This window comes from Ahaetulla prasina, chromosome 1, assembly GCF_028640845.1.
Source record: "Ahaetulla prasina isolate Xishuangbanna chromosome 1, ASM2864084v1, whole genome shotgun sequence".
Taxonomy (NCBI): domain Eukaryota; kingdom Metazoa; phylum Chordata; class Lepidosauria; order Squamata; family Colubridae; genus Ahaetulla; species Ahaetulla prasina.
The window spans coordinates 324994967-325020368 of NC_080539.1; the positions used below are offsets into that span (position 1 = coordinate 324994967).

Below are 25402 nucleotides of genomic sequence, written 5' to 3' on the forward strand. Positions count from 1 at the left end.
AAATTTTAATAATCAGCCTTTAAAATTTGCTCTTTTTAAATGTTGTTTTAAATTGTATACATCTTTGTTTTTATTCTGGCTGTACACCGCCCTGAGTCCTTCGGGAGAAGGGCGGTATAAAAATTTAATTAATAAATAAATAAATAAATAAATAAATAAATAAATAAATAAATAAATAAATAAATAAATAAATATGTCTAGTTTAATGAAAAGAAGGACTAGGGGAGACATGATAGCTGTGTTCCAATATCTCAGGGGCTGCCACAAAGAAGAGGGAGTCAAACTATTCTCCAAAGCACCTGAGGGTAGAACAAAAAGCAATGGGTGGAAACTGATCAAGGAAAGAAGCAACTTAGAACTAAGGAGAAATTTCCTGACAGTTAGAACAATTAATAAGTGGAACAACTTGCCTGCAGAAGTTGTGAATGCTCCAACACTGGAAATTTTTAAGAAAATGTTGGATAACCATCTGACTGAGATGGTGTAGGGTTTCCTGCCTGGGCAGGGGGTTGGACTAGAAGGCCTCCAAGGTCCCTTCCAGCTCTGTTATTATATTATGAGACAAAGAGATGGGTGAATGTTGCAAACCCATTGGGGTTTTTTGTTTGTTTGTTTTTTGATAAAGCAACAAAATTGACAAGGATGCCAAGAGATGTTTGCTCTGCCTGCTTCTGAAGAGATTGGAAAGAAGTTTCTTTGCTGGAATCCTGGCACTTTCTACTCTACTCCTGGCTTCAGCTGGGAGGAATGAAGGGATATGAAGATGAAACTTTATGTCGTGTCCCACTCCTCCGCTGACGGCCAGGTCAGGGAAATCCGAATCAGGCTTGCCTCTGCAGCTCTGCCCAAAGTCCTAGCAAAGTCCTCAGAGCAGGCAGGAGACCAGTAAGTGACTTCAGCAAGATAAATTCGACTTTGCCTGACTCAGAGACTGCCAGAAAGCAGATTCTTTATATAGGCCATGGGGTGTGGCTCCATGACTCAGCGCTCATTAAGGCCTGCCCCTCCCTTCCTTCTGTTGCCTCCACCTATCCAATCTTCTGATGCGAGGGTCACTCCAATCAGATGTTGGAAGTAAACTTTCCTCAGGCTCACATGCTGTGGAGGAGGGGGAGGGGTCTAGCTGCTCCGTTTGCCTGGGCATGGAGCCAGGGCTGGGGCCGGGGGATGCTCCCTCCTCTGCAGCCTGCTTGGGCATGGAGCCAGGACTGGGGCCGGGAGGCATACATTCCTCCGTGTTCGGGAGCAGATAAGCAGACCCTGGCTGCGGTGAGAGCGGACAAGACACAATACTTTATTACTGTAGAAGTATTACTGATTGCTAACTAAATGACTTTCAGTCCAACCTGAAAATAAAATCGCAGACGATAAATTCAACCTTATCTGATTTTTCTCTCTCTGTGTCTCTCTTGATCATCATGACTTCTCTTGAATCCAAGGTTTACAAATAATTTCATACCTTTAAAAATCTGAATGATTGCATGCAATTAAGCAAAAACAATTTTGTTCTTCAGTGTGTTTTCATTTTATTTTCATGTGAATATGCTATCTCACACTGAAACATACACACACACACACAAACAAACATACACACACCTTCTCTAGATTCTAGTTAATCTCTTATTGGATAACATACTAAGGAATTCACCGTTGCAATGGCATTATACAGTATGCATTGGTATTATGCACTGTTTTCTGGAATAACTGTTAATTGATTTTACAATTCTGCAGGAAAATGAGACAGCACTGCATTGTGAAATCTGTGCTATGATTAAAGAACCCGATAACAACAACATAGAAAGTTTGTTCAAACCCCTATCTAGATTCTGCTGCTCTTGTCACCACTGGAGGAAGGAAAGGAATAACGTTGATGTCAGAATTTAATGCGTCATATCATGCCACTTCTATTGGAAATATGATAGTTTAGATAGAAAGAAAGTTAATTTCTTTCTGTGAGAAAGAAAATTGGGCCACGGGAATAGGTGGTTGTGATTCCCTTTGGCAAGACACTTCATATTGGCACATTTTTCCTCATCACAACACTTCCCATCACCTTAAAGCCATATATGGCAGCTTGTTTAGGACTGTAGTTCCATTTCTGTATCCTGCCTTCTCCATGTGAAGAAAGAAACACCTTCAACAGGGTATAGAAAGGGACCTGAAGTCCATTTTTCCACCCTGCCAACCATGTTCTCTTCCCTGTGTGAAAGAGGAGTAGTTTGTCAGGATCTCCATCCAGCAAATAAAACTTCAGTTCCCCTCAGCAGGTAGCTCTTTTAGTCAGCCTCCAGAAATGAGAGGGGGTCATCTCAGCAGATGGCAGCAGCTTACAACCTGCCCTACCAGTTTTCTCATTGACTTTCTGGAGAAGCTGACAGAGAAAATGGCAAAATGGTAACCACATGATTGCAGGGCACTTGGTAACCACTTGTATGTGTGAACATGTCAAGCATCCAGATCACAATTGTGACTGTGGCAAATGGGGTAACACAATGTTTTTCAACATCCAGAAGTGCTTTACAGGCCATAAGGTACCCTTTCTAAGGCCATTGTAACTTTGAATGGTTATTAAAAAAAACTGATTGTAAATTGAGGACTATCCATAAAACACCCCCTTTGGGATTTTTTGTGCTAATTATCTGCAATATTGTTTCCAGCAGCTCTGGAAATTTCTATGGCTTTTAATATATAGCTGGAGATATGCAGATCATAAAATCATAGAGTCATCAGGCTAGAAGGGACTTTGCAGATCTTCTATTGAAGCCCCCCCCCCGCCCCTCAAGGCAGGAGTCCTTATACCATCTTGCAAAAAATGAATGTCCAATCTTTCTTTGAAAACCTCCAATGATGCAGCACCTACATAATCTAATACCTAGATAATGTAGAGATATGCAGATGATGTGGATTGTGGTATTACGTTCTGTACCCTTTAATTCATGTCTTTCTCCATAAATGTGCCTGGTTTTTGTCTTTTTATTTTTGTCTTTTTATTTTTGGCCCCATGTTTCTAGTTGCCCCTTTTATGTTTCCTGCTATTTAATAAATATACATAAAATTGTATTTTTACCAGGTGAAAAGTATGCCTCCTCTGATCTGGATAAAGGGATTGACTGGGAGCATGCTGAGTGCCAACTAAACTGGAAATTACAGTAATTTCCCAACAAGACTAAGCTAATATTTTGGAATGTTGGATAGACTGAATGGAATAGCCTTCTTTCCTCTTGCAGGCTGTAAGCTGGAGAAAAGGTATTAGAGGAAAGCTCTAATACCTTTTCACCAGCTTATAGCCTGCAGGAAGAAAGAAGGCTATTCCATTCAGTTAGAGCAGCTTAGAGCAGGATTGCCTTTAGTTTTGCTACTTACACTGGACCTCCATAAAGCTGTGAAAAGCAAAATAAAAACTGTGGGGGAGCCTAATCATATGCAACATATCTTTTTGGCTTTGAGGATGGTGAGGCAAATATGCGTTGCTCAAAGGTCAAATGGAGAAACTAAGCTGCTTAATACTGAGGTGTTTCTTGTCAGCCATTTTTTCAACTGTCGGGGACAACACCAGTGTAAACAAAAGTGGTATGTGCTTTGGAGTCTGCCAACAGGAGGTGTGATCTTCAAATGCATTTCTTATCCATTTGACCCCAACTGACATCTGTATCCAATGTATTAGTGGAAAAAAGAGTGATCATCCTAACGAATTTCATATCTGAGCTTTGAAAACTTTATTTAAAACTGTCTTAGATAGCATCTTGTAAGAAATCCACAGCACAATTGATCTTAACTAGGTCACTAGTGTCTCGGTTACAGTATCTATACATAGAAAAGCAATGTGTAGAAGTACAGTGGTTTCGTTTGTTTGCTTGACAATTCATGTAACCTAGGCTACATACAATAAAGGAGAAACACAAAAGAAAATATAATACAATATAACAGGTAATTGACTTTCCCCCTCTCCAAAGCATAGCAAAACAGAATTGGCCTCTATTCCTATTAATGGAATAGAGGGACACAGTGGCTCAGTGGCTAAGATGCCGAGCTTGTCAATTGAAAGGTTGGCAGTTCAGCGGTTCGAATCCCTAGTGCCGCGTAATGGGGTGAGCTACCATTAATTTTCCCAGCTTCTGCCAGCCTAGCAGTTCGGAAGCACATAAAAAATGCAAGTAGAAAAATAGGAACCACCTTTGGTGAGAAGATAACAGCGTTCCATGTGCCTTTGGTGTTTAGTCATGCTGGCCATATGACCACAGAGACATCTTTGGACAGCGCTGGCTCTTCAACTTTCAAACCGGGATGAGCACCGCTCCCTAGAGTCAGGAATGATTAGCACATATATGTGAGGGGAACCTTTACCTTTACCTTTATTAATGGAACACCAAGAGGGAGGGTACAGGTGGGCCTCGTTTAACTTGTTCAATGACCATTCAAACTTATGACAGTGCTGAATGAATGGTATTTACAATTGGTTGTTCAAAGTTCTAACTGTTGAGTATCCCCTCCCCAGTCAAATGGCCTAAATTTCCGATCATCGCAATGCCCCATGGTCACGTAATCACAATTTGTGACCTTCACTGCCAGCTTTTAGGAAAGAAAATGGGGAAGCCAGCAGGAAGTCATGAATCACAATGATGTGAGGTTCTCACTTAATGACCTGTAGTGATTCAATTAGCAATAGTTACCAGGGGCTTCCAAACCTACCAGGCGCTTCCAAACCTGCATAGATTCATCCTTTGGAGCACAACAAAATGCAAACTATGTATTTATCAATCAAATTTCTATGGCCACCCACCCATCTATCCAAAATATTGTCCTATAGCACCAGTTAATGTTATTTGAGTGAAATAATACCTTCAGGAAGAGCTAGTTTCTAGGACTGCAGAGGTTCATCTATCAGGGATGCACAGTCTGACCAAAGAAGATTCATTTCACTGAGTTTCAATTTCATTACTACCTTTCCCCATGACAACAAACTTCAAACACTGCATTGACTATAGGTAACTGTTGAAATGTCTTTGAATATTAGTAGCTCGGGTTGATAGTTACGTTGTTGGTTTGAACTCTGAGCTTGGCGATTTGGTTGCAAATGTTTCATCCCCATTTGAGGATATATTTTCAATGTGCTTTGGATTGTGCTTGTCTGGGGGAGCACTGGCCTTTAAATACCTTTCTGAGTCCTGGTCTGATTTTGGGTCGTGATTGGCTGGCTGTAGTTGCTCAGTCATAGTCAAAACCAAGGACTATAGAAGTATAGAATAGGGATGAAAAATTTGCAACCAGATTTCCAAGCTCGGAGCTCAAGCCAACAACATAACTATCAGCTCTACTAATATTCAAAGACATTTCAAATCATTTTCTACAAAGAAATGGAAGAAATAAAGCTTAGGTTAGAGGGCTAACTGTGGTGGCTTTTTGGAGGAGGGTGGTGATTTGATCGGCTGCATGTGATGTGGCCCAATTTCTTGTGATCTGTCAAGTTATAAGTTTGTTTGCAGCATGGCTGTTTGCTGGTCTTTAATTGCTGCCTTTGGGATCAAATCAACCCGGAACCAGACCATGACATCATCAGAACACATCCGAACATTAACATTGGCACTAATTTACATCGCACAGATGGTACTTAAAACCAAAGCCAATCACACAATCCAAAATTAGACCAGGACTCAGAAAGGTATTTAAAGGTCAACGCACCCCCCAGACAAGCACAATCCAAAGCGCACTGAAGATGTCTCCTTGAATAGGGATGAAACGTTTGCAACCAAATCGCCAAGCTTGGAGCTCAAATCAACAACTGTGTGATCTGGTCACTTTGATCCAGTTCATGCAAATTGGTTTTCTGAGATGGGACATTCAGCCTTTTGACAGGGCTTGGTAAGCAACATGTTTAGAACGGCAATGGGACATCAGCATGATTCTGTCTGTAGCACTTGAGATTGCAGATTTAGAAGCAACAGAAACTAAGATCTCTCTCTTAAACCCCTTACCTGAGCAGGAGAAAACACTAGCAAACACTATTTTCTGAAATTTGCACAGAATATAGAGGAGGAAAAGGAACTTCCTTAACTGTCACCCTTGAAAACAGTGCAAAGGAGGTAAAGTCGCCATTCATTCTTCCAGCTGCAGACTTCTGTTTACACCTGCTTTCAAGAAATAATGCCCAAATGTCCTTTAATGTACCCAATCTAGACTGGAATGTCATTTTATTTATTTCTTTTAATTGCTTTCTGCAATGCCTGCTTTAAATTGTATAGTTATACTGTTCCAAGGACAGCTGCCTTGGTTTTGATCAATGCCTGAGGCTGAAGATATGGCTGAGTGAAAAGGAACATCAAGTCTGTCTCTCATAATAAATAGTTCAGCTTGTGCAGTATCTGAAACAGAGGGGAATAACAAGGTGACAATGTCTGCTAGGTTTCTCTTTCCAACATTGTCAGCTGATCACAGAAAATGTGAGACTGTGTGTGCTTTAAGCCTGTGCTTCTAATCTTCTGAATTCCCCAGGGCTTTTATCAAAAGATAAAACAGTGTCCAATAGGACTATTGTGGCATGTTGGATTCTGGACTCCCCAGAAATATTTATTTTATTTATTTATATTTATTTATTTATTTGTCACAACAGTATATATAAGCATAAGCATGAAATAACTATACGATATATAAGCATATATATAAGCATAAGTATGTCATAACTATATTAATTGGATATAATGAAAGGGAACATTAGGAGGAATGGTAGGCATACTTGTGCTCTTATGCACACCCCTTACAGACCTCTTAGGAATGGGGTGAGGTCAATAGTAGACAGTTTTTGGTATATAAATATCCTTGGATCACACAGTAAGGCAACATGGAGAAATTTGTAAACCAAGTATAAGAACTAATTTCACAAAAGGAAATTATTCTCATCTTGGGAGGTTTTCAACATTCCAGAAAACCCCCCGATTCCAAGTAAAAACTCTGAAGCAAGCATTTTTCAAAGTTCTATTTACTAGGATAGGTAAACTGGCACATCTGGGAAAATCTGAATCTGAGAGGTCCGGGCTTTCCCTCAGTAAATCAAAACCCCCCAAACCATCCCCTCACTCCCCAGTTGATCACATGCTCCAATCATCATCCATCCTATCTCGACACAGCACTCCAACCATTCCTTTTCCAGATGTAGGATCGGCTTGACCTTGACCGACAGAAAGAATGCTATGTCTAAAGACAACCCCTCTACTAAATCCCCCCTCCTACTTTCCCACACATGAGAAGCTGGCAGCATGGTAGCTTCCAGCCTAATATGGCTTCCAAAGCTGACAGAGGTATTACTCAGAATATGTAAAAGATACGTTTGCAATTTCCTTATAACTTAATGTATATTTTCTTTTCTGAGGATACTTATTCATTTTTACTATTAGCACAGGTTTCTCAATGAGGTCTTACATGAAATATATAGGGAAAATCTACTCTTCGTAAACAGGCTAAGCCAGAGCTTACATTGATTCTTCAACCATATACTGCCATTCTAAAGATAGATTGCTCACTGTTATCCATGGGAACTTGCAACCTTACTTAGAATGATACAAGCACTCAGCATTGTGACATAATGTCACAAGCTTTGCTCCTTTCATGATGCATGTGCCATCACAATGTACATAAGAAGGGACAGGACTTGGATTATGACATTGTGATGCTGTTTCTGTTAGTCCACCTTCCTTGATGTTCAACCTCCTCCCAAACCAAAAATTTTAGAAATGTTACAAATGTTGTGAAAAATGCATGGATTTTTCCAATGCTCTCCAATGCATGGATTATTTTCCAATGCATGGATTATTGCAATGCTCTCTACATGGGGCTGCCCTTGAGGTGCACCCAGAGGCTACAGTTAGTCCAGAATGCGGCTGCGCAAGTAGTAACGGGAGCCACTCGTGGCTCCCATGTAACATCACTGCTCCGCAGTCTGCACTGGCTTCCTGTGGTCTTTCGGGTGCGCTTCAAGATTTTGGTTACCACCTTTAAAGTGCTCCATGGCTTAGGACCCGGGTACTTACGGGACCACCTGCTGTTACCTTATGCCTCCCACCGACCGGTACGCTCTCACAGAGAAGGTCTCCTCAGGGTGCCGTCCGCCAAACAATGTCGGCTGGCGGCCCCCAGGAGTAGGGCCTTCTCTGTTGGAGCAGCGACGCTCTGGAATGAACTTCCCCCTGGCCTATGCCAAGTGCCTGATCTTCGGACCTTTCGCCGTGAGCTAAAAACATACTTATTTATTCAAGCTGGACTGGCATAATGGTTTTTTAACATTTTAAATTGGGTTTTATTGTGGTGGGGTTTTAAATTTTTTAAATTTTAAATTTAAATTTTTATACATTGGCCTTTTTGTAATATGCTTTATTTTAATTGGGATTTTAATTGTATATATATTGTGTTTTATTTAGGCTATACACCGCCCTGAGTCCTTCGGGAGAAGGGCGGTATAAAAATTTGATAAATAAATAAATAAATAAATGATGTCCTTCCCAACTATTTTATCCAGTAGCTATTGTAATTGGTTACAAACCCATATTTGATGCTGATTATGCACAATACATTCAGACATGACTGATTGCCATTCACGAGAAAGAATATAGAAACTAGTGGTCTCCAGAATTCTATTTGGGTAACACCATGCTTTTTGTATTGGTCTTATTTGGTCACAATAGAATCTATGGCCTCCCTTTCTTTCTTCCTACGAATACCAGGGAAATGTTAAATAATCTAATCTCAAAACACAGAAAAGGCAATTGAAGCCCTAATGCTCCATCAGAAAAACAAATCCCAGTTTATAGTTGAGTATGGTATTAGCCTGATAAAGAAGGCCAAGTTCAATTCTATCTTCAGCCACAATAATTTACAAGCTGAGTTTTGGCTCCTTCTCACCCACACATGAGTTGTTAAGGAGATCAAATGAAGACCGATCTATAAATTTTTATGTATTTATTTTAAACAATTTATATCACAGTCTATCTCCTAGCGGTCATTCTGGGCAGCATGATCCTTGTGTAAGCTGTCTTGAACTCCTAGAAGAAAATGGGATATAAATAATTGAATGAATAAGTAAATAATGTCAAACAAGAGTGGGTCAGCTTTCAATTTTTCTAGAATTCTTTATCAGGCAAAATGTGAGAAGTCGGAGACACAGGGAAGAAGCAAAAGGAAAAAAAATTGTTATAGCCATGTTATATCCATATATACAGCTCAGAAAGTGTCAAGTTTATATTTATAAATTGATTACAGACAAGGAGAATATAGTAAACTACATAGCAGACAATTGGACAGCAATAGCTAAGAAGCAGATCTTAGAGAATTCTATTAGTAAGCACCTTGAAAACATTGCATTAGTTAGAAGAAATCAGTCGTGACTTATCAAGCACAAAACTTGCCAGACTAATCTTATCTCATTTTATGGATCAGATAAGTTCACAATAGCTTGTAAGAATGTAATACATTTGTCTTTGCCAAAGCATTTCAGAATGTATCCCACAACATTCTGATTAGCAGCTTGGTTATCTACAGTATGTGCAGCTTTGTATACAGAGCTTGCTGAAAAATTATATGGAAAAAGAATTTATTGATGATTGGCTATTAGACAGTTTGAAATAAGTGTCATGTCACAGGTTCAGTTTGGGATGAGGCAGCCATACTGGTGTACATAACCAAGTGCATAGGTCCAAAAGGAAGATCTTTCTTGAAAATATGCCTAATCAAGTTCTGAGTTTGATATTAGCTATGAGACCAGAGCCAGGGATATCATGGTGGATGCCATCAAGTGAATACATTTACCGAGATAATGAAAGGTAGTGTTTTGTCTGCGCTCCCCGAGCCGGGCCCCCTGCCAGAAAGTGACTCGGAAAGTGAGGGGGAAGGGCCATCAGGACTTACCTCTGGAGCACTGGCTTCCCTAGCTCAGCTCCAGGACCCAGAGGCAGGCCACGTGGAGGAGATAATGAGACCTCCATCCCCTGACTGTTCCCCCTCAGGCCATGCCTCCAGGCCCTGCTGATGGCAATCAGGCCTGGCTGGACCCTAGGTTTCGTAGTCAGGAGAGGCAGGAACAACAGAAGCAGGGTGGGGCAGGCCTAGGAAGTGCTGAGTCACGGAGCCACACCCCACAGAGTATAAAAGCAGCCCTGGCTGCTCTTCTGCTCCATGATGAGCAAAAATTGAGCTGAACTATTTGATTTGTGGAGAAGTGAGCTGAACTCTTTGACTCTTAGAGAATTGAGCTGAACATTTGGCCTGGACTGCTGACTTCCTGGTTGCCTGGCAACCCCAAGATAAAAGGGAGACTTTGGCAGGCAGCTGCAGATTCCCTGCCAGGACTGATAGCAGCTGTGCACTCAATTACTGGTTTGTTTAGCCAGCTCGCGTGGCTAAGGCCGGGAGGGGACTGAACAGGTATGTAACCCTTTGGCTGAAGTTTTGTTCCAGGAAGCTGATGGGTTTATTGCTACTGTACCAGCCTCTTATCTAACTGCTAGATTCCATCACCAGGTTGTCAGTGTCTGAGATCTATGGACCAACTTGCCACCCAGTGACATATAGCTTCCATGGCCACCATGACTCTGACCCAAATCATCAAGTTTTTACAAACACCAAGCCGGATTTGTTTGTTTTATCACAGATCATTGAAACTTGAACTAGGATTTGAATCACCATCAATGAGTCCCCTTATTAGTAAGATGGGTGGCATATACATTTAATAAATACATAAATAGATCCTTTGCCATAGTCAGGTCACAGAAGCAGAGAGTTTAATGATTACCTGGAGCAAGTTGAATCCTTCCCCCCACACCCTTTACTGGACTCAATATTCCTTGACAGTTTTTGTCTAATCTCCAGTCTTGAGGAAGATTGTTGAGAAGGTGATTGGGCTATAGTTTTAAAGCCCCTCAAGGGTTTTAAAGGGTTACATTCCTTTTAGTCATATTTCACATTGGGACATAGTACTGAGACAAGCATTTGTTGTGCTTGGTTGTGAAACCAAGATGTTAATATGCAAGATGGTGGTAGCTAGTAACTATGCTATTGCTCTGGACCACCTATGAAAATGCTAATGCAGTAGAACCTACAATCATGGATGCTTCTGACCATGACCAAATCGGGTTCTGACCAAAAAATTCCTAATTTTTTTTTCACGGCCAATTTCCCCTTCCGCGCCATTTTTTTTGTAAGCACCAAATTTTCAAAAATAGGTTCAAGTCACGACCAAATCAGGTTGCGACCAAAGTTATGGAACAAATTATGGTCGTGACCAGATGTTCTACTGTACTCAGTTTTACTGACTTTGCCATTGGACCATGAATAGTCTTCACCCATCAAATATCTCTCCTGAGCTTCTTTCAGAATATCAGAGGGTGCTTCTTCACACACAGATTCCCTATATGTATAAGCATATATATTTTCTCATCAGCTGGAAGAATATCAATTTTGCTAGCTCAATTAGGAGTCTCATTTAATAGTGTTCTGGACTAAGACCAGAGACACTAATCTCAGCTCTGGCAGCTCACCAATTGTCTCTGAGCATGCCACTATTTCTAAATTCAGCTTCTCTGTTGATATACAAAAATAAAATAGGGAGAGAGAGGGATGGATGGGGTGCCTATTATCCACAATCCTTTTGGGGCAACTGTCACTTTTGGGGCTACTGTCACTTGCTTGTAAAAGGAATTCTCAACTAGTAGCCTCAATAGAATTTACATAATCCATTAAAACATAATTAGATCCAATCTCCTGTTATTTATAAATGATAACCTGGGAAAAACTGGACTCAATAGTTCAAGATACATTTCTGCCATTAGTTGTTGCTTGATCAAGGCACATCTGAGTCAAAATACTTCCATTGTTAGGCAGTCAGATAAGGCTACAAGGCCACTGTGAATGGAAGAAAAGGAAGAGGATTTTATGGTTGTGATCAAAAGCACATTGGCTCAAGATCACATAGGGAAATGGCTTCAAAAGTCACTTTCAAGCACTTGGTGTTATTTTCTCTTAAAAGGAAATAGATCTTACAGCTGCTTTTGCCAGGACATATGGCTTATGGAAACTTTGACAAGCAAACAAACAAACAAAAAGATTTAGAATAGCCCTAGGGGGTTACAAACTTGCTGCTTCCTAAGGAAGTTAGCATCACTGTTTTCGACTGGTAAGAGCGATAGTTATTTTTTTAAACTTCTAATAGAATGTCACCCTGTATCAAAGTATAAAGTGTTATACCCTGCATGTAATTTGATTGTCTTGGCCCATGAGATAAACTGTTTTGTTAGGAACAATAATCTAGATCCTTTAAAAGGGCAAGAGAAGCATGCTGTGTTCCATCTACAAGCCATACTGCCAAGAATGGCTTTGCGTTAGTTTCCCCAGTAGCATCCAGACAAGGATCAAGCTTGTTATATAATGGGAGGGAAGGCCACAACTACACTGTATAATTGTAATGAAGAGGTTACATTTATCGTCTTTATTAAGAAAGATATTTTGTTGGTTAAAAAATGCCTAAAAAGTCAACTTAATATTCACTTGGTTTAGAAGAAAGTTAGAATTGGAATCATACAGATGAAAAACTGGAAATGGGAGACATCCAGGTTCGTGGGGTGCCATGGGATCTCAAAGAGTTGAACATGACTTAGCAATTGAACAAATACTGGAAGCCATCTTCCCAAAGTAGTGCTTTCCATTCTACCTGATGTCTAGTCAAAATAAGTTTCCTTGAAATATAAATCTACTTTTTCTTGGCTTGTCACATTGATAATACCAAACCCCAAACTGTTGAATGACCCCTTAACCTGCAGTTTATGTTCAGGCTATAAAGGAGGGTAGAAATCATTATGCTCTGTGGAAACCTACAAAGGAGGGGCCAAGAGAGAGAGAGAGACCTCTCCCTCCCAAATAAAACCAATGCACACAGTTCCTAGAGAAAGGAGAATCACCATAACCCTAATCCCCAGAGCCAGTACAGAATGATACAGCACTGTAGTAGTTTTGGAACCCCTGAGACATGGAGTAAAAGGATAAATGTAGCATCTCCATCCTGGCTATGCCACAGATAATCTTCAAGAGCAACCAATGCTTTCTCTGTACTAAATCCTGGCCTGGAAGTCAACTAAAATGGGTCTACTTTCTCCAAGGTTCTCATCAACTCATTAAGCATTTTCTCAACAGTCTTCCCTAAAAAGAGAAGGTTAGGGAGAAGATAATAATTATCAAAAAATTGTTGGGTCCAAGGATCCACCATAACCTCATTTAAGGCAGGAGGTATCATATCTCCCTCAAAGATGCCAATGCCATAGCATGGACAGATCACCTCCTAGCTTTTTCATGAATCAGGATGGTGCTGGATCCAATCAATAGGTGACAGCACAAAGTACAATGTCCTCTTCTTATTGCCATGAGATATTCCCTAATTTGTACTTTTACCCATGTTCAGTCAAACTTGCTGCAAATCTTCCTCCAACAAAATTTCAGGTATCACCTCCGGTGCTTCATCTCCTAGAGTTCCTTGTTAAACTGAGGAATACCCTGGGATAAACACACAGGGAGAAGCCACATGGATTAAAACAATCCAAGGCCTTGGCCAGTTGCCCATTCCTGGTGGTGATTAAGGTCTCAGCTAACCATATCCTTGTGGGAAATCCCAAGCTCTCTCTAGAACCCCCTTGGTTCCATAAATTGTCTAGAATGAGTTAATCAGACAGACCCTATCTCACTGCAGGAAAGTTGACACCAGGGAGTTGGAAGGCAATTAGAGAGCAATTTGTCCATGGCAGTATACCAGTAACAATTCCAACTGTTCCCTTAAGCACAACTTCAACCAGAGTTCACCTCATCTGGTTATTTGTGGAGTGGAGCATCTCAGACCCTATAATGGTTCACAGATTATGACAGTTGTTCCTTCCCCTCCCCTTGGGTCTCACTGGTGCATATGGAATAATTAGAAGTTTTCCATGCAAATGTATTAAGTCATTGAAATATGGTTGTTTCTTCTCACCTTTTCTGGGTGGATGGTTAATCTGTAAATTCTGTTCTCGAGAAACTTACACTTGATTTAATTTTATATCTCTATTTGTTTTGGCTAATCTCTGTATTGTTTGAAAATTGTTTGATATCAAATATTGGGATATCATCCTCTGCCATAAATAAATAGTGCATTAAGATTCTTAAGAGCTCCATATCAATCTGAACGTGTATTCTTTTCATGCATAAATTACTGATACTGTGCCAAAAACTGGTTTTCCAATTAGAAAACACAAGGCCTGCATTTGAACTTGCCTTCGTTAAAACCATTAATCATATCTGAAAATATGTCAGTATCTAATATTATCAATGAATGTTTAAAAGCTACTAGAGATAGTGGCTAAAATATGGGTTTAATCACAGCATAGTCATATTTAAAGTCTATTCAAAGTAACAAAGATTTTTAAAACTCTATACCCAGGTCAGTAGAACATAATTGCTGTGTTTATTTAAACTACTAAAACCAAACAACTAAACTGTAATATGATTTAATATAATGAGCTGGTTCACACAACATGGTAAGTCCATAGCTAGATTTTCAAAACATTCGGAAACAACATATTGTCCAATTTTATTTTAAACTATTCTTCTCACATTTGTGATTTTGATGGATTTATGAGTATAACTAAATCTCTCTGGATCCAATCTAATATATATTGTATATATTGATATAAGGGAATATTTGTAGCTTAGAGTAGAACTGTGGGGTCCTTGGTGGTCTCTGAGCTTAGTTGTTTTCTTGTAGATGTTTCATTACCAAACTAGATAAAATCATCAGTCCTAACATTAATGATGTTACCTAGTTTGGCAATGAAACGTCTACAACCAAGCTCAGAGGCTATCAAGGATTCTACAAGTATGTTCTTAATGATGATTATGCAGCTTTTTGAGAACTAGTCACTGGATTATTTCTTCCAGTATTTCTATTATAAATTAGGTCCATGTATCAACAAAAATCAAAAGATATCCTAAATGAGTTTGATGCTAGCCATAAACCCCAGTTAGTTTGTGTTCTTCTTGAAGTTCAATTTAAAAAATAGTTTAGGATTTTAAATGAAATTATAGGGAGAAATCAGAAAATATTTTAGCTGATGATACTGAAATGCAGGAGTAAGATATACATAAAGACCAATTATTGGGACTGACAAATGAATGTAGCTCTTAACAGTATCTCAAAACCTTCCCCAGAAGTCTTTGACATTCATCTTCCTGTCTCCTTAAAAATCTGGCAAAGGCAGATAGTAACTTTAAGCACAGGCTTTTTATTGCTCCACTGCAATTTTAAAATGCCAGCCAACATAAATTATATAAAACAAAAACAAAGCAACAAAAACACAAAAGTGGATTTGTACTTGAAATCTGACCTTCAGAGGCAGGGGGAAGATTTAGAAAATGATAGCCTGCTTTACTTTTCCCCCGCTTTTCTCTTTAGCTTCTTTAAAAAAACTATTTAAAACCTATGTTCCTGCTCACATAGAACACTAGAATATCTATCTTAGGGGAGATTGTTATAATAAATCCAGGGTCGTGGAATGGTTCTTATCAAAAGCAACCTGAATAATTATTGTATACACACACACACATAATGCTTCTATCATTCAATTGGGGTTTGTCTTGAAGATTACTCAGATTAATTATACTCTTAAACAACAACTCTTTGAGGTGGGGTGGGCTGAGAGCAGAGGTGGGTTTCAGCAGGTTCTGACCAGTTCTGGAGAACCGGTAGCGGAAATTTTGAATAGTTTGGAGAATTTTGAGTAGTTTGGAGAACTACTTTTGTGCATAAGAGCACAAAAGTGCCTACCGTTCCTGTCCTATTGTTTCCTTTCATTATATCAAATTAATATAGTTATTGCATACTTTTGCTCATATATATGCTTATATGATGTGTTGTTGTTTTATGTTGATGCTTGTGTATACTGTTGTGACAAAATAAAATATAAATAAATAAATAAATAAATACCACCTCTGCCTGGCCCCGCCCCCTTCTATTCTCTGCCTCCCATGTCCTAGCTTGCAAGGTTGGACAAACGTGGTTGTTTGCCAATCATGACTTGTATTCTCTTGTATTTTTTTAGAATAGACCTGTCTATCTTCAGACATGAAACTATTTGCTTTTGTTATCTAAAATAAATATGTAGCTTCCACTCTTTTTCCTTGTAATTTGGCTGCCAGTGGACCATAAAATCAGATTAATGATTGGATAAATATGAGACCAAAAAAGCTGGCTGAATCTCAGTAGTCAGCCTGTGCTGGAAGGGCAGATAGTTCAAAAAGATAGAAAGTAGCTTGCAACCATGTTCAAAGACTCTATAAGAGAAACTAAGTCAGCCTAGGAAGGTAGGCAAACAACCTTAACAAGTGGCTTTTCATACCAGCATGTTGTTCCATTTTCTGTTTCTTTCTGTAGGACCCTACTCATTAGAAGTCTTATTAAGTCCTCTAGCAATACAAATAGTCTAGTACAGGGGTCTGCAAACTTGGCTCTTTTAAGACTTGTGGACTTCAACTCCCAGAGTTCCTCAGCCAGAACTCTGGGAGTTGAAGTCCACAAGTCTTAAAAGAGCCAAGTTTGCAGACCCCTGGTCTAGTACTTTATAGTTCCATCAGGGAATTCTGGTGTTGGCAAGCTGTATTAATAGTGTTAATTACTTGGTAAATTAAGGCTAGGTAATACTCATATTCTCACAATACATAGCATTACTGTAAAGGTTGAGAACTTGTGACCTTCTCTGTACTGTGCAATACAGATACCGTGCGATCCTCCAACCTGCTGGATCCTCCAACTTGCTGGATGGAGCTCCTGAAAGTCCTGTTCAAGTAGGATTATGAGGTTCATAGGTTATCAGCCCTGCTATAGGCATTAGATCGACTTGCACATAAAAGGGATCTAATAGCACTGCTTTGCCCCCTGCCATGCCAATCATTTTCCATGCCATGAGAATAACTCTCACAAGGTAAGAAGCAAACTGCCCGAAACCCGATTAATCCATTATCAAAAACAAGAGATGGGAGAAAACTGTTCTTTCTGCCTAAGAGAAAGTGACTTCAAGCACATTATACCATGCAGGTGGAAGAAATAAAATGCATTACTGTAAAATTTGATTTAAATGTATAAATCGGGCTTGCATTTAATACACAACAGTGACCCCGATGCTTTCATAACACCTCTGCTATATTAACTTTCCTGCAAAGGAGCATGTATGAAAACTGTGTGTCCCTGAATGCCTGCTTGCATCTGCTTCCTGTCTAGTGTTGTTCAAAGAAGCTTGACACATGTTGTATAGCTTTCCCATCCTCATGACTCCTTTGCTTGGAGATTTTGCCAAAGAAATCCAATTGTCTCTAAGCACACATGCCATTTAAAAGTCTGTAGATATTCTATTAGAGTTTGAGCAGGAAATTCAGAGGGGGAAAAAAACCCTCATATCTTACAGGAATTGCTGAATGGAGGCAGGATGTGTATAATAACAGTCACTGAAGGATGGCCAAGACCTCCAGGCTAAGAAATTTTCAGCCAATTTTTGTTACAAGAGAGTCAGGAGGCCCTGGTGATGCAGGTGGCCAAGATACTCTGTGTTCCAGTTTGTCTAAAAGAACACCTTAAATGCTCTTTAAAAATCAGTAAAAGCTAAAAACTGCTGAAGAAATCAGGACTGCAAATATCCATTAAAATATTGTCTCTGAAAAACAGGCAACTCTTTAGAGCAGAATTTGCTTCATATTGCCCATGTATTACAGTATGGTGGCTATTTGGATACAGTACAAATAAGAAAAAGGAAGGAGAATAGTGAGGAATCAAAACCATGCCAAATTTAATGAAATTTACTTCTGAGTAAACTTAATTAGGGCTACATTGTTTTGATTAGATATGCTAACCATCTGCTTAGCTCTCATCCATTCCAGTCAAAGGGATTTAAACTCACTTCTGTTGGATAAACCTTTGCACAGTGGTGTAAGCGTTTTCACACCAGATTAGTTACATTGCCTCTTGCAACTGCCAGGCCTATCAGCAATGGGAAAGTTCGTATAGTCACTTAATTAGCAAGTTTTCAGGCTTGCATCACTTCAACCCCAGAGAACGTTATTGTAAGCCAATAACTGGTAAGAAAATATCTCACAACTGGGCTACTTCTTCCAAGGCACTGACTGACAAACAAGACAAGATTTGTCTCTCAGAGGCTAGATGGTATTTCAAAGATAAACTGTGAGAGAATCTCATTATGAAGTGGTTTTAATTAGCAAATATCCTCTTCAGAAAGTAATCGCATCAGTAATGTGTGTTACGGTGTAATTAGAACTACCGATTGAAAGAGTTGTACTCTACACAAATAACAGGCCTTCATTTGGAAAAATCTTCATCCACCAAGTCTCAGCCTTGAATGGGCCTACGTGCAGGCAAATGTTTGCAAGAGCTGTGCCAGAGAACACAGGATGGAGGGGGTTAAAGTAGACTAAACCAACAGAATAGAAAGTGTGGCATTCATTGTAAATAATGCTAGGTTTCTTCACAATTCCTTAAGGGCACCTCCAAAGATAGAAACTATTTTAGGAACACATAATAGCCACATGAATTAAGGCAGAATTTCCCAGCCTTGCCTTTCTTGTTTACTTTCTATTTAAATGTACTGTGTGTTTTATTTGAAGCTACTATTTTTAATCTCATGAACACTGAGATTGAGTGAACAGGATGCCCCTTGGCAAAGCACAGACAATTGAAGAGAGAGTTAGACCTGGTATACAGCAGAAGGAGATGCTAAGAGTTTGCTATGACATTTGTTTACTGGGCTGGGATGGGAAGGTAACTTTTTTTTAAAGGCCCCCTAACTAGAATATTAATAAGCAAAATAAACACACAATCAATCAAGGAAGGGAAAAAATGACATATCCAGACTGTTGGAAACGGTTACTTCGCAACGATTTTCCTGATTAGTTACTTTTGTGCTTTTGACATAGCTTGTTTAGGGAAGATGGGCATTCAAAAGCATAGCTGCCCAAATTGTATGTCAAATGGTTCAGATTTTATTCTAACATTGCTTTCTGCTGCATGTATGTTGTTACACCTTGGGCAGTGTATGAAGGAGTTCCATATTTCCCAGGCCACCCAACATATCAACAGTCATTGTTTCACATTTAGTCATATCTAGAAAAGACTAAGTGCCAGATTTCATACATTGTTCTAAATAATAACAGTAACAGTATAACAGAGTTGGACGGGATCTTGGGGGTCTTCTAGTTTAACCTCTTGCTTCAGTAGGAACCCCAAACCATTCTGGATAAATGGCTGTCCAAACATTTCTTGACAATCTCCAGTTTGGAGCACCCACAGTTTCTCAAGGCAAGCTGTTCCACTGATTACAGGTAATTGTTCTCACTGTCAGAAATTTTCTCCCTCCTTTAGGTTGGATCTGTCTTTGATAAGTTTCCAACCATTACTTCTTGTCCGGCCCTCAGGTGCTTTGGAGAATAGATCGACCCCCTCCTTTCTGTGGCAGCCCCTAAAATATTAGAAGACTGATATCAAGTCTCCCCTAGTCCTTCTCTTCATTTTTATTTTCCTTGTTGTAAAAACCCAAGCTAGTGTTGTGGTTTGCCAGCAGCCTGTGGAGCTGGCAGTGGAGTCAGACAGTGAGGAGGCTGGGAAGGACAACGGGTCATTCCTGAAGATAAGGGAAGGCCCAGATGAGGGCTCTGTGTCAGAGACAGAGATGGGGCCAGGGCCATCTGGGAGCGATGTGCGGACTCCGGAGCCTCCAGAGGTGGACAGCAGAGAGGCAGAGGAACAGGAGGAGCCTGTTTTTAGTGCACCCATGCGAAGAGCTGCTAGAAGGCAACAGCAGCTAAAGCAAAAAGGATGACTCGAGGGTAAGGCCAGGAGATGATTGGCCCCTCCCATAAGGCTTAAAAGAGCAGCAATGGCTCTTGGGTTTTTTGTAGGAAAGCAACGTCGCTACAATTTTTTCTTGTCGGCATCTCCTGTTTCAGAACTTTGTGGGGTTCTTGCCAAGAAAAGCCTTTGTCAGGGTGCCAAAGAAGACAAAGGTTTATGATAAAGCCAAAGGGCTTTTTCTGAAGGACTTTGTTTTGGACTTAATTGGACTAAGCTGAGAATGAAGTAATTCTCAGCTGTTCTAATAAAATATGTTTGTTTAGAACTGATTGTGTCTGGTAATAACTACTTGGGCCTAGGTCACAACATCGACTCATTCAATGACTGACAAATAAAAGATGGTTTAATCAAATATGAAAATCCACTAGTTAATACTTGGAATCTGCTGAGACTGTGTCATGCTTCAAATTTTGTTCCAAAAAGTTCCAAAAGAGGTGATTTGGAGGTTGCAGATGTGTACATCTAGCATCTATCTGCACTTCTTAAAATAGTTGTGCTTTTCCTGAGCTTGTGTACTCCTGGGAAAAGAAAAGAATAGTTGATGCAATAATCTATAGACAGGTGTTATGTTCACACCCTAGTGCCCTGCAGAAGTATAACCTTTAGGAATTCAGTCCAATCACAGGTCTATAGAAGCACAGCTATCATTATCACCATGCCCCAACCAAATCATTAAAGCAAGCTTGAAGGATACTATAATGAATGGTATTGAAAAGTCCAGAAGAATACACTCTCATTCCCTTATCTATTTATAATATATATGATTTTCCAATTGTCCAAAGCTGTTACTATGCCATAATGCACAAAATATCACATTATAGCATTTGCCGATGTAGATATAAATCGAATTAATCAGATAATTTTTATAGAACTCTTTATAAAGCAAGCCATCAGCCATCATGACATTTCTATTAGCATCTGTTTAAAATCATATGAATTTCACAAATCCCGATGAGCCAATAATGCTATGCTTCTCTAGTAATATTTGGGCAGGCCCCTAACAAACATAATGCTAGCTCAACACTGTAAAGAATACTAAGAACTAAGGACAAAATTCTGCTAGCAAACTGTATTCACTTTCTGACTTATAGAACTATCTGTTAAATGTTTCTCAATTTCTCAAGCAAAAAATATATTATAAAAAAAAATCTCATCGCTGTCACAGAGAATCAAAAAAGATTTGTATAATATTTCTGCTATTTTTTGTTGTTTTAATTATTTAGAAAATAAATAGAAATAAACCAATTGTAACAAATTCAACTTCATATTTTGTTATTCACTTTCCAACTAAATTTCTGTCATGTATTTTATACTCAGCTCAGATATTATCAGACAGTCTGAGTCCAAAAGAATTATGAATACACAGTACACATGGTGGCTTATACTGTGTGAGTTTCTATACTTGAAAGCACACATATGTTGAAGGATGTAATGGAATGTAGACCCATAAATGTATTTCTAGGTTCTCCATGACTAACTCTGTTAATGCACCCTCACACCCTGTTGAGGAGAGCCAGCTTAGTATGCTATCACCATTCACTTTATTTTAGGGAAAACACTTGTTTGCATTGGGTTAATTCACAAGAAGTAAAGCGGTATCTTCTTTTGACTTTTTGCAATATTTTAATTTAATGGGAAGTGTGCTATGGTTAAAGTCCTCTATGAGTGATTCGATAAATAAATTTTGTATGATGTTGATAAATTGGGCCCAAAGGCTAACCAGTGCAGTAATTACAATTGTGGTGTTACCCTGTAACAGCAGGACTATCTTCCAATATCCCAGCCACATTGAAGATGACCTTTGGAAATGACACAGAAATTACAGTTGGCCCAAAATATTGTTTCATCTAGACCAGGGTGTCCAAACCTGGCCCCTTGAAAAGTGGTGGACTTCAACTCCCAGAATTCCCCAGCCAGCATGAACTATAAATACGAGCAAGTTGTTGGCTGGGGAATTCTGGGCATTGAAGTCCACCACTCTTCAAAGGGCCAAGTTTGGACATCCCTGATCTAGACCATGCTACAGTAACTTTACTGAGTGGTGATCAGGGCATAAGAGAGCATACTAATTCAGGTTGGCTCTTAACTTGTAGGTTTTAACTCACCTATTGTTTATCTTTTACATATTTATGTAGTGATTTAAACCTTGTACTCTAATTTTTATGATCTGCCATAGGATGATTCCTGGTAGAAAAATCTATTCTTTATCATGACTTAGTTGACAATGTGAGTACATGAACAGGTAAGTGTGTGTGCCTGTCTGATCATTGTTTGATAAATGCAGACAGAGCTGTTTATACTGCAAAACTGAATTGCTTCGAAATGAGATAGGCAAGAAATAAATTTAATAAATAAACAAAATATTTACAAAGTGTATTGAATCTTGAACAAAAGAGTTTTGTTAGACTTTACAAAATATGATTTTTGTATTTTTATAAAATGATTGGCCAAATGTAATGCAATTTCTTCTACAAATGTTTCAGTGCAGAAGTAAATTATGCCTCTTTCAAGCCTGTATCTATATCATTTAGTCAATTGTACAGAATGAATAGGCCACTGATTTACAAAAGGTTTTATAATGCTCACTTTGTCACTGAATCTATGAACTACCATACAATACCCTTTTAATAAGTGTGGGTTAGAGCTTCAGCAATATCGTATGGTATGACTCGTCTCAGAATGCACTATTTGAGATTCAAATTAAATTTTCATCTGCATGCTTTCCTAGGTAAATAATCTCATATACGTATAAATTGCCTAATGGAACAAAGGCCAGTTTCTTGATGCATTCCCCATTTTTCAGGAAATTTCTGATGCATGAAGCATTAAAAGTAGACAGTGCCCTCCTTTGATTGGAATGCTACATCTCAGGATATTTTAAGATCTACATGGGAATCTTACAGATAAATAATAGCATATGCCAACTAGAACATCTACCTAAACTTTAATTTATGCCATCTTTGCCTTAACTGTTCATTCCCGCACACTAGGTTATAGTGTAAAATTCAAAATAAGCAAATAAATTGATCATCCTTTATTTTGGATTTTTGGATTTACAGTCCCTACGCAGCACAGCTTAATGTTCAACATTCACCCTCAATTTTCCTTTGCTTAGGGCTGCTGAATAGCTATCACACTTAGTAGATTAAAACAAACAATATGATTCTTTCGACCACAGGTTGAAATTAAACCCATGTGATCTACCAATCCAATGGTGTTATTTTTAACACATAAACCTTCTGATGATGTTACCTCGTCTGATAACCAAACATTTGGGAACTAAATGGAAACAAGCTCAGACAGCAAACCACTGCCAAAATCTAAAACCCAGGCTATGAATATTTTCTATTATTTCACATAAACCTACTTTTCAAAGGCAATATTAAAAAGGATAATTACAAGAGAAAAATTCCTGAGAACTCATGAATCTCATCACCAATTGCATGAGAGTCATTGAGGGGTATTTTCAGTTTAATTATCAAACCTCAGCCACCCTAAGCAAGGAATAGCATGAGGATTTTTTTAGTAACAAACATGAGGGCAGTAGCAAAAAGGAACAGGATTAAATCACATTCTCTAATGTACTCCAGAAAATCCAGTGTTACTAAGAAAAAGAGCAATGAGAAACATCTTTAGATAGGATGTAACTATGAGAAAGGAAGAGATCTTTATGAATGGCCACCCTATTACAGGCAACACAATGAAGCAGTTCCAGAGTTCAAATACAGTATGCAAGTAATTCTCTAAATAAGATTGTTTTAGAGACAAAAACTGGACTTTTGACCTTTTTATGTAGACAGCAAAATGGAAGACTGCCTAATATCTACAACTGTCATAATACAAAGCTTTCAAGAAGCTTTTCTGTCACTCTGATACTTTTCCTACAAAAATATTTCTTATATATTTCAAATGGATGGTCACTTACTATTCAAATCCATCTGCACATTGGCCTGGAGCCTAACTCCTGTTTTATGAATAGAAGAGAACTCCATTCATGGAATGAGGCTTTTCTCCCTCCCCTGCTGTTGCTTCCTGCCCCCACTACATCCCCCAAATTATTCCAGATGAATGAGGGAGCATCAGGAACCAAAAGTGCATGGCTTCTGGACAAAAAGACAATGTCCAAACCTGAGGGAGCAAGAAGTGCTTTTCATTGGCAACAACTCAGCTTTATGTTTAAATCTTTCCAATTTTTAAAAATAGCTGTTAAAAAAAGTACTTACTCCAAAATCATAGTACAAGTTATTCCCTGCTCCCATCATTACTGCATCCCTTAATGAGCATTTTCAATATTTTCCTTCTTGATCTACTCCCCCCCACTACCACCAAACCTAAGTAAGATAATTATCTGGTTACTATTGGCATGTCAATATTATGTAGGAACAAGTTAACCCTAAAACCCCACAGGCTGATTCTCCCTGCTATGGCTGCCTTCTGCTAATCATGTGTCAGCAACTGCAAGTTTGTTCCCAGATTCCTTTTCCACAGAAGATCCCTATCTAAAATTGCTACTTAGCCCGGAAGGAAGTTTCAACTGGCATAAAACAGAAATTCTGGAGACAAAGGTTGGTTAGGTGCAACATGGAAGAAAAGTGTTAAATTTTTCTCCTCGTGTATGGTAATCTTTCCACCTTCCAGATTTTTAGATGTAGCTTCTTAGGAAAAGAAAAAACCCCACAAAAACAGTTTGTTCCAAAATTTAGAGGTTGAGAATGATCAAGTTATAAGCCCACATTAACATAGATAATTGCTTAGCTCAGGGGTTGGCAATCTTAAACAGTCAAAGAGCCATTTGGACCTGTTTCCCACAGAAAAGAAAACACCTGGAGCCACAAAACCCTTCCCATGCTTGGCTATTTCCTGAGCAGCCACAAAACTAGCATATGTAGTTGAGTTAAACGTTCTGTTTTCTTCTGAAAATTTTCTTGGATTTATCCATGGTTGGCCTACCGGGGGTCGAAAAGCTCAATAAATTGCATGCTGATGGGTGTCACACACATTGGCAGTTGTGACACATATTTTGAGCGACGGAGCCAAGTAGAGGGATGAAAGAGCCACATGCAGCTCCAGAGCTGCAGGTTGCTGACCTCTGGCTTAGCAGGATGAGAGACACAGTTGAAAATATTATATTGAGAGAGCAGTATCTTGCAGTCATGCTTTTTCAAAACAATATTTTTCTGATGTATTAATAGAAAGGGTGTTTGTTGTCACAAACACCCTATGTTTCAAGTCAGACATTCTATGAAATGTCTCATTAATTTCAGAAGTCCACTTGGAAGAGACAGGGCAAAGTTTTATTCTAGCACGGACAAAATTCTGGTAGATGAACAGAAAAAGTGTCTAATATAATGAAGATTGTCTAGATGTTTCAATGGGAGCAGAAGGCCACTTATTTCCTGAATGCTATGAAAGTCTGGAGAAACATTTGTAGTATATATATTTATTTAGTGAACTACATTGATTAACTATTTGTTTCTAAGCCCAACTCAAAGT

The 25402-nt window shown here is 39.0% G+C and overlaps 1 protein-coding gene and 1 long non-coding RNA gene across 2 annotated transcripts in view; one reads left to right on the forward strand and one right to left on the reverse strand.

The window, feature by feature from the left end:
* The window catches only part of LOC131187818 (uncharacterized), a 76883-nt gene that overhangs the window by 30781 nt on the left and 20700 nt on the right, over positions 1–25402 (forward strand). The window lies entirely within an intron of this gene.
* The window catches only part of CEP128 (centrosomal protein 128), a 217706-nt gene continuing 212568 nt past the window's right edge, over positions 20265–25402 (reverse strand). The window contains exon 24 of the mRNA XM_058162465.1: positions 20265–20427. Within this exon, the coding sequence (XP_058018448.1) occupies positions 20426–20427 (2 nt within the window). The 3' untranslated portion in view covers positions 20265–20425. The remainder of the gene's footprint in view (positions 20428–25402) is intronic.